Here is an 8920-nt window from a genome sequence, read left to right on the forward strand (position 1 = left end):
CTGCTGTGGATCAGTTAATGCATTCAGAGTTATTTCCAGTGCTGCTGTGACCTTCCTGCAAAGAAAAAGTTGTCCGCGTATTCATTATTACAAATGCATTTCAAGCTTTAGCAGTCACATCAGCAGGATATGATATTCATTATAGTGGGCGTTTTTTGCTTGCTGCTGTTTATCAGTGTTTGACCTGCTGCAGGGATACACCTGTTTGAAGGTTACAGGCTGGATGCTTTTATCACTGTTTATTCATATCTGGGCTGTTAACATCATTGCTAAAGGGTTGAGAACACTTTGTTCCTAATTTTGCATTATACGCCTAAAAATGCAACATGCAGAAACAGGAGGAATGAAGGGAGCAGAGAAAAGAGGTGGTTGAGAGGGTGGGGGCAGATAAAGAAAAAAATGTCCAACAGCTGTTTGCTTTTTAATCTGTAGCCGTCAGATCCTGCTGGTCTTTGATGGGCAACCCAATCTACACGAATGACTGAACTAAATCTTCCCCTAATCTAGAGCCTTATTAGGCAGCCTCTCTTCTGCATGTAAATCAGCATTCAGCCATTTTCATAGGAGATGGATTATGAAAAGCCATACAGAGAGGAGAAGAGTTGCACTATCAACAAACAAACAGCAAGCCTGTATAGAGTGCAGCAGAAGTGATGATGGAGTGAAAGGGGGCAGTAACTTGCCTGTAATTGACGGGTCATCCTGACTCAAACCATTCCATGTTAATAAATGACTTGATCCCAACAGGCTGATGTGTCATTAGCATATCCTAATAACATTGATTTCTTCATTACTAGATTTCCCACTAAATAGGCCCTAATTAGTTTCAACTGACCAGACATTAATTGCAGCAGCAATATTTTTCTCCTTAATCAGCAGATCAGTTCACACTGTTTGATATAAAATATGACTTTGCTGGGCAGATTTGTTGAGGCTCTGCCTAAAGACACAATTCCTGTAGTTTTAGGTTACATTAGTCATGTTGTGCCTTGTGTAGATCCATGCAACAGCCCTGTATATGGCCCAGTTCCCCAGCATTTTCATGTTTTGCTCCGTAATTGACATGATAGGCATGTCTTTATTTATTATTTAGCTTGAGATATACTGTATATTCCATTATTATTGCATTATTACTTTGATGATGCCCATGCAAGCCATGTGTGCAAAGTAAATCTATTAGAAGCCGTAATGTCCTTATTTTTGTTCTAATTGATTTGCAAAAGAAATCATGCCAATGTAATGTAACACTTAAATTGTACCATAAAGCAAATAGGAAAACAACATATATCCATGTCATTCCATGAGTTTTAATTTTGGCACAAATATGTAAAATTAACTTCATAAAGTGAGATCTCTCTTTTAACCCTCAACACTCTCTTTAATTGACACTGAAACACCAAGAATAAAGGATGAGGTTGGTCTGCATCTTTAATAGTATTAGAATAAATAGGGTTATTAAATAACCACATGACCCACAATGAGATTAAGATTTTCTTTGTTCTGCAATTAAGTCACAAAACAGGCCGACTTAAAACTAAAAATGCAAATACAAAAAAATCTAATTGTCTCAATAATATCAACAAACCAGCATATTTTATCAATTTCCTGACACCAAATTTCTGCCATAATTTCACTAAAGATAATGTTCTAGGCCTACTAACATGACTGCCCTACCAGCCGTAATAGCCATTATTCAGTGTAATGTTCAGATGAGTTTTAATAATAATAAAAAATATTATGCATAAGATAATAATGAATAACAGGTCAGGTAATTATTTGATAGCCTTACACTTGTGACCCATATTCTGTATAATTCTCCCTCTCCTCCGGGGAAATGTTCCTGTGATTTAATCTACTCTGTAGTCTGTGCTGCTGCTGTGGGATTAGCGCAGTGCAAGACCGTGCAGCGCCCACTGGGTCCATATCGTCCAGCTGTCGTTTTTGGGAGGGCCTTTGATTTGCGTGTGATGAGTTTCCCATAGCATCTGGAGATCAATTATCCATTCGTGTGAGCCAGTGGTTGAGAAGAGAGATCATAGCTTGCTATGTGCGTGTGTTTGTGTGTAAACCATTCAGCGAAAGGCAATACTGATTTATTTTAGGAGATTGAGGTAATTTTGCAGCATTTCAAAGGTTTAGAGGTATGAAATAGACGAAAAAACGGAAAAAAATGACATAAGCGATGGTAGGCTATATCTGCAGTGAGTCTATACTGATGTAGCCCATACATATGGTTTTAATGTTATTTTGTCATATCATTATCTCTGTAGCCTATGATTCTAGGTGTCTATCATTCTCAGCATTTCGCCCCTCTTCCTGCAGCCTGCAGCCTTGGAGACAATCATTTCGTTCCCTCCTTTCTTTCTGTAGCCTAAATCCCCTCCTCGTTTATCCATATAGTCCTGAGGAAAATGCAGATATGTATTCGAGAGGGCGTATAAGGCATCCATGATCCAAAGGAATCCTGAATCCCTGCAGCTGATTGGCTGCTGGCTCCTGCCTCTTGTTGGGATGGACCTGTTGGATAAAAGGACCATTTTCTGAAGGACTCTTGTGTGTGATACAGAGGATCATGCACAGGGGACCGTCCTGTAAGACGGCATAATAACTAATAGGCCTTTCAAGTAGGCTAGCATCCGAAGACAACATGACGGGGAAACAAGGCGCTGTGCTGACGGAAAGTTTAAATATATCGGAGAAAACCTCTCTGGGTGCAAATGGAGGGAGTAACAGCCACCAGCCGAAGAGCAGCGCGACCCATCCGCCGCCCAGGTGCACCGGCTTTGGCATCCAGGAGATACTGGGGCTGAATAAGGAGCCGTCCGCGGCCCCGAAGAACCCGCTAAACTCGCTGCCGCCCGGGGCGCACCTGATCACCGCCAGGTCCTTTCTGGGCCCCGCCGGCGTGGGTATGGGTGTCGGGATGGGATTAATCGGCCCTGGTGGAATTCCGTCGTTTTACAGACAACCAGCGTTTTTGGAGACTGTGCTGTCGGACGCACAAGACGTTCACCTGCAGCCCCACAGCAGGTCCGTAGGGCCGCTGGACACCAGCCAGTCTGCCAGCTCAGGTGATCTAAAACCACTTCATAATCAGGCCTATTCATACCAAATACTGATCCCACTGCTACACAATGCTTGCATAATTCCAACCTGGGCTACTGTGCATGTAGCACTTTTTTTTTTACGTTGTATATTATGATAGGCCTATTATTATTATTATTATTATTATTATTATTAGCATATAATAGTATGTCTGTTGTGTGATGAAATAATTAAATGTAGACTAATGTCTTAATAAAAATAGCCGTGTTGTGTCTGAACAGTTTGCATTTATTCCAAAACGCTCTTCATGTTATTAACTTTAATGCTTTCTTCTTTTTTTTAAATCCAGACTCAGATGATTTATCTTCAAATGAACGAAAACTTTCGAAGTCATCAGTAAGTCAGAGCAAGAAACGCAAGAAAAGACGCCACCGGTTAGTGTTGATTTCTGGTTAATAATATGGATAATATTGTTAAGAAATTATAAATTAAAATCAATGTGCAATGCTAATTGTTATTTGGGGGGGGGGGTTATTATAGCCTTAATAAAATAGATAATGAACTAGTCAAACTGAAAAGAATTTAAACAAATTGGCCACAGATTTTATTTTCTGTCATCACTAACATCCACAAATGTTAAGCTTGTCCTGTTTGGTTTGCTTTATTTTGTTTTACACCCATAATAGACGTTTATTGAAATTGGCTGTTAGCCTATTTATAGAAATGTGTTCAATGTTGTTTTACCTTTTGCGTTTTTTATTTCCGTCTTTATTAAAATCAGATTGGTTTACCCTTTAGTTTAATATCTGCAGGACACGACACAATATGTCCAATATGTCCACATATTTAAAATGACCCCCCCGTTTCCACAGAACCATATTCACCTCATATCAGTTGGAGGAGCTGGAAAAGGCCTTTAATGAAGCGCACTACCCGGATGTTTATGCCCGAGAGATGTTGGCCATGAAAACAGAGCTACCTGAAGACAGGATACAGGTAATACTCTAGTTCTGCACGCTGTGTTATATGGTAGAATAATAGTGATTAGGCATTATTCAATCTAAAGTTTTTAGATTATGTGTCGCTGTTTGAACATGGACCATTTTGCTAATTTATTTTCTTTCTTTTTTTTTCGCATTGACGGTTTTTATGACTTTCACTTGTTTGAGTCCATTTTCATCAGGCTATATCGATCATAGCCTATTAATTAGCCTGGATACAACCTACCTACAACCTAATGGTTCCCTTTAACTTATGAATTAAGCTATAGGCTATTTAAAATGTCTCGATTCGTAGAGCCTACATCAAGGTTGTAACAAAGGACTATTTTAGCAATTTTTTAGCTATTAAGTGCTACATTTGAAAGAAAAAAGACATGCTGGCCGTTTTAATTAAAGTTTTGGCTAAATATTAATAGCAAAATACTCTAAATAGGTCCGTAATTTTTTTTTTAAAGAAATAGAAACATAATTTCATCTATATTCTCTTTGAGATGCTCTCTGCAAAAATATAGGCCTTGTACAAAGAATGCCCGGCTAATCAAAGCCAAATAAAGGCACTTATGTGATAGTTAAAGCATCTTATATTGCTGATTTCTTCGTAGGCTATTTAAAAGATTCTATATAATTATATTTCTTTAGCCTGACACTGCACATTGCAAAGCACACATCATAGACCATTCTTGTAATAAGCAACAGTGTCTTTCAAACAGAATTCATTATATTTCTAATTGATTTGTGTGAAATTTGAGGCAAATATTATTGCCTTATGAATATTCACCTGTGATGGTTCACTTTCACCATCAGTGCTAATAGCCTCCTGTAATATTGGAGTAGCCTACAGGCCGCAGCTGCCTCCCACGCTGCTCTCATGTTTAAGGGGAGACGGGCTAAGTGAGCCCCCGGAAATCGATCAGCGGTGCCCCATCCTGTTTGAACAAAGACCGCTCTCCTCCAGCATTTCTCGCCAGGACAGATAATCTCTCATCAGGCGCAGTTGGATGTGAAACAATTTGTTCTCGGAGAAGGAGCCACTAACGACCTAATCAAGCTATCAAGGCGGAAGAAGATTGCAGTGTGACCTGGACCATCCATCTGCCGGGGCGCCTTTTAATCTCATTCTCATTACGGGCTGCAACAGTAGGCTACAGCGGCGAATAAATAATAATAAAAAAAGAGGAAATAAATAAATAAATAAGCCCAGCTCCTGCTCCTATCCTAAATAAAATTAACAACCAATTTTCTCACTGCGTGTAATTAGTTAAATCAGACGAGCTCAGGAGGCAGGCTGCTGCGGCTGCTGCAGAGACGCAGGGAGTTCAAATGAAATAACTACATTGAATTTATTAGCACGGGTCAATAGCGCTGCTCCCCCGAGTCCCGGTTGTTTAATTTCCCGTGATATTTGCCCGCCTGCCCGCCATCGATTGGGCCTGAAATTAACTTATTTTTCAATCAGCCTCGGCGTGCCCCTGGGTCACTCCTCCTCGCAGCTTCCACACTGGCTTCTTTTGAGGGGCAGAGAAGCAATTTCTCATAAAAAAAAAGTAGGCCTATCTTGTATGAAATAAGGGTTATCATCAGAATTACCAGGGAAAAAAAGCATGAAAACGGTTTGATCGTTTTCAATTTCATATCGGTCCCCTCGCTTGAATCTCCTCTCCGGCCCCCTCCTCTCCTCACAGAGCCATCAGAGGTGCCTAAGCAGAGTGTTTAACAATCCTGTGTTGTGCTATCAATTTGGCCTCTCTCTGAGCTGACAGATAGCCTGCAGAGCCTTAAGCAGTTGTTGGCTGTGGCCAAGTGAAGTGTCATGATGTGTCAAACCATCTATAATGCGGCAACAGGTAGCTGGAGATCAGCTCTGACAGGAGCCACAGATCCTTCACACCTGTAGCCAGCAGGTTATGGGAAATCAATGGACTCAATCCAAACGGTGCAGTTTTTATCTTAAGTTACTTTGAATCACATTTTTAAAATAACTGCTCAAATTCTGAAATTGAGTTTTCATACACAAACAATAAATAGTTGAGTAGGCCTAGCACATTAAAAATGGCTTTAGTAATGGTTAAATAATTTACTAAAGCTTTACGGGTCATCTAAAAGCCATTAATAACAGCTTTTGGGTTGTTGTGAAAAATCCCATTTGATTATCTTTTCTAAGAATGCAGTTATAAATGTTCATAATGCATTAATACATACTGCGGTTTACACTTTCTAATATGCCATCATGTCTGCAGTTATAAAATGTATGAAGTCATCAATAAAGAAAAAGGGCTGTAGAGTATAATGACCAAATTCCAAATAGAAACAGCAGCCACATGGATTGTTTCACAATCTACAAACCCCAAATGTAATCATATTGATAGCTTATAATTGATGTATAAAGCATTATAGGCAATTGTTTATTAATCATTAATAAAGACAAAACCTCTTTAGGGTTCCTTAGTAGAAAGTGGTCCCAGTTGCATCTTGAACATAATAAAAGATGGATGGATGATAGATAAATAGATAGATAGATAGATAGATATTGAGAAATTCTTATAAGGAGATGCTAATTGCATGCTGCAGTTGGATTGTTTGCAACCCTTAAAAGAAACCACTAATCTCATGTTGTTCCATTTTAGCGATTTCCAAACTAATATACTATACTAATCATTGCAGATTTAAAAAAAAAAAAGCATAAAAAGTGCATGTCTTAAGAGTGTAAATGTTTTTGTAGCCAAACTAACCTGTTATCCAGTGATCCAATACATATCTTCCTCAAAGGCAAAAACTGGACTTATTTGTCTTATTTGGAGATGAAGGTGAAGATGCTGGTCGTGGCTAATAACTGGGTGTTTTGTCCTCCTGTCACAGGTATGGTTTCAGAACCGCAGAGCCAAGTGGAGAAAGAGGGAGAAGTGCTGGGGCCGCAGCACTGTGATGGCTGAGTATGGGCTGTATGGAGCCATGGTGAGGCATTCCATCCCCCTGCCAGAGTCCATCCTCAAGTCGGCCAAGGATGGCATCATGGAGTCCTGCGCCCCCTGGCTGCTCGGTGAGGCTGATATCTTACTGTTTCCCCCCCAAAATTCAGCATCATTGCCTCATTGTGTCAACACTTAATGGTCGTTTAATAGGTGTGGAGAGTATATTTACCACATAATTCAATATTAACAGTACAGCACTTTCTATTTGAAAGTTATTAACGCGTTATCATAACAACATTGGTGTGACGGACTGATACAGTGTGAAAGACCTGATCGTAAAGGCTCTATTAAGCTAAGCCTGACCCTTTAAAGCAAAGAAACGTCCTAAATATAGAGAACATGGCATAGACTTTGCATTACAAAAAACATTCTCATCCTCTACGCTGGTCACGCATCACCATCGTTCATTCAAACATTATATTCTAAACCGGAACTATTTTTGTTTGCTATTTTCAGTCCAAGATGGCTTACCAATCAACAGACGCTATTCTAAATCTGAATACCCGCAACTCTTTGCAGGGATGCACAAAAAGTCCACGGAGGCAGTGGTCCCCCCGGCAACAGGACAGTGCGATGCGCCCCAGCAGCCAAGCTCTCAGAGGGTGGAAGAAGCTGAAGCAGAGGAAAAGAGGTCAGAGGGCAAGTCCACCATTTCTAAAGAGGAACTGCGAGAGAACAGCATTGCTGCACTCAGGGCCAAGGCACAGGAGCACAGTGCCAAAGTGCTGGGGACAGTTTCTCATGACAGACTGCTGGAGGGCAAACTGGAGAGACAGGCGGCCGAGGAGAAAGCTGGTGATCCCCTGATTCCAGCAGAGGAGGAGAAAAGTCCGTAGAGACTATCACATTCCTCTGGACTGCTATTCTCATGAGTGAATGCAGTGGGCTGGCTGTACTTACGCAATAGAACTCACTGTCCAGCAGGTTTCCCTCCCACATTGACTTCTCTTAGACTGGCCTGTATCTGGACTTCTTTAAGAAGAAAAGTCATCTGGCCGTCACCGGTTCACTGCTACACGGAAGATGCAAAATGCACTTTGTCTGATTTACTTCCAAACCCACAGTTGTTGTTGCGTTTGCATAGTAGGGAAGATGTGACTGAGAGTAAAGTGTTAATATTGGTGTATATAGACCCTGCAGTTATATATAGAGCCAGATGATTCAAATTGTATCCAATATAACAGTTAGATCATATTAATTAGGACTACCAATGACCAATAAACGGTCAAGTACATTTAATTCTTGGCATTCATTTTTATGTTGCTTGTACAGTTATGGTGACATTTGAAATAAGAACCATCCCACCGACAGAAAGTAATTGTTGTCCTATATCGCGTTGTATATACTTGATATATTAATCTCTCTCACTAAAGGCACACTTTGACATATGTTTTCTTGTTGTCTTAAAAAAATGTTTGTTGTTGTTTTCATTTCAAAATATGTATAACTCAAAATACAAAGCATAAAATAGAAATCGCCTTTTATTAAATGTGGCTTTTTGGTGTCTATTTATTCTGCTTTCCTTTCAAACAAATGTCAGCTGGGAAGGCATTACTGGAACTCGTTGTTGGAGTAGTAGTAGTAGTAACTTGTTGTCACTTGATGCTCTGCTGGCTGGGCTCATTAGGACACAGTCAACGGCTGCATGCTCGGGTTAGCCCCTATAATCTGTCGCAGTTGAGAGCCTTCAATTTGAGATTAAATTTGGGGACTAGTGCTTTTGGGAGAGGAAAGAGAGTGAAAGCAACCCCCCCCCCCACCCCCACGTAAGACCTTAAATCACTTTGATAGATGCCATTATTAGCCGGCTCTCAAGCTGTTTCATCCTCTTATCTAAATACTTAGCCAAAGTCTCACAGCATTATTTGTTGGCAATCTTTATTTCCACCATAAACCTTTTGAATC

At 40.2% G+C, this 8920-nt stretch overlaps 1 protein-coding gene across 2 annotated transcripts; it reads left to right on the plus strand.

Annotated features, from left to right (window-relative positions):
- The first annotated feature begins 1807 nt into the window (after window positions 1-1807).
- vsx2 (visual system homeobox 2) lies at window positions 1808-8523 on the plus strand. Of its 2 annotated transcripts, none has more exons than XM_039785280.1 (5): window positions 1808-3071; window positions 3395-3479; window positions 3918-4041; window positions 6903-7083; window positions 7535-8523. In XM_039785280.1, the coding sequence occupies exons 1-5, from the start codon at window positions 2648-2650 to the stop codon at window positions 7849-7851; spliced, it is 1131 nt and encodes a 376-aa protein (XP_039641214.1). In that variant the 5' UTR covers window positions 1808-2647; the 3' UTR covers window positions 7852-8523. The 2 variants fall into 2 exon arrangements, with proteins under 2 accessions (XP_039641214.1, XP_039641213.1); XM_039785279.1 differs by having other exon boundaries at window positions 1820-3071; window positions 7472-8523.
- The last annotated feature ends 397 nt before the right edge of the window (window positions 8524-8920 follow it).

This window comes from Perca fluviatilis, chromosome 20, assembly GCF_010015445.1.
Source record: "Perca fluviatilis chromosome 20, GENO_Pfluv_1.0, whole genome shotgun sequence".
Lineage (NCBI taxonomy): Eukaryota > Metazoa > Chordata > Actinopteri > Perciformes > Percidae > Perca > Perca fluviatilis.

Excerpts from the sequence above, each read along its gene's own strand:
- vsx2 (XM_039785279.1), top strand. The coding sequence starts at position 2,648 with ATGACGGGGAAACAAGGCGCTGTGCTGACGGAAAGTTTAAATATATCG. Across the intron at positions 3,072-3,394 it reads CAGCCAGTCTGCCAGCTCAG|ACTCAGATGATTTATCTTCA; the intron begins GTGATCTAAAAC and ends TTTTAAATCCAG. Across the intron at positions 4,042-6,902 it reads TACCTGAAGACAGGATACAG|GTATGGTTTCAGAACCGCAG; the intron begins GTAATACTCTAG and ends CTCCTGTCACAG.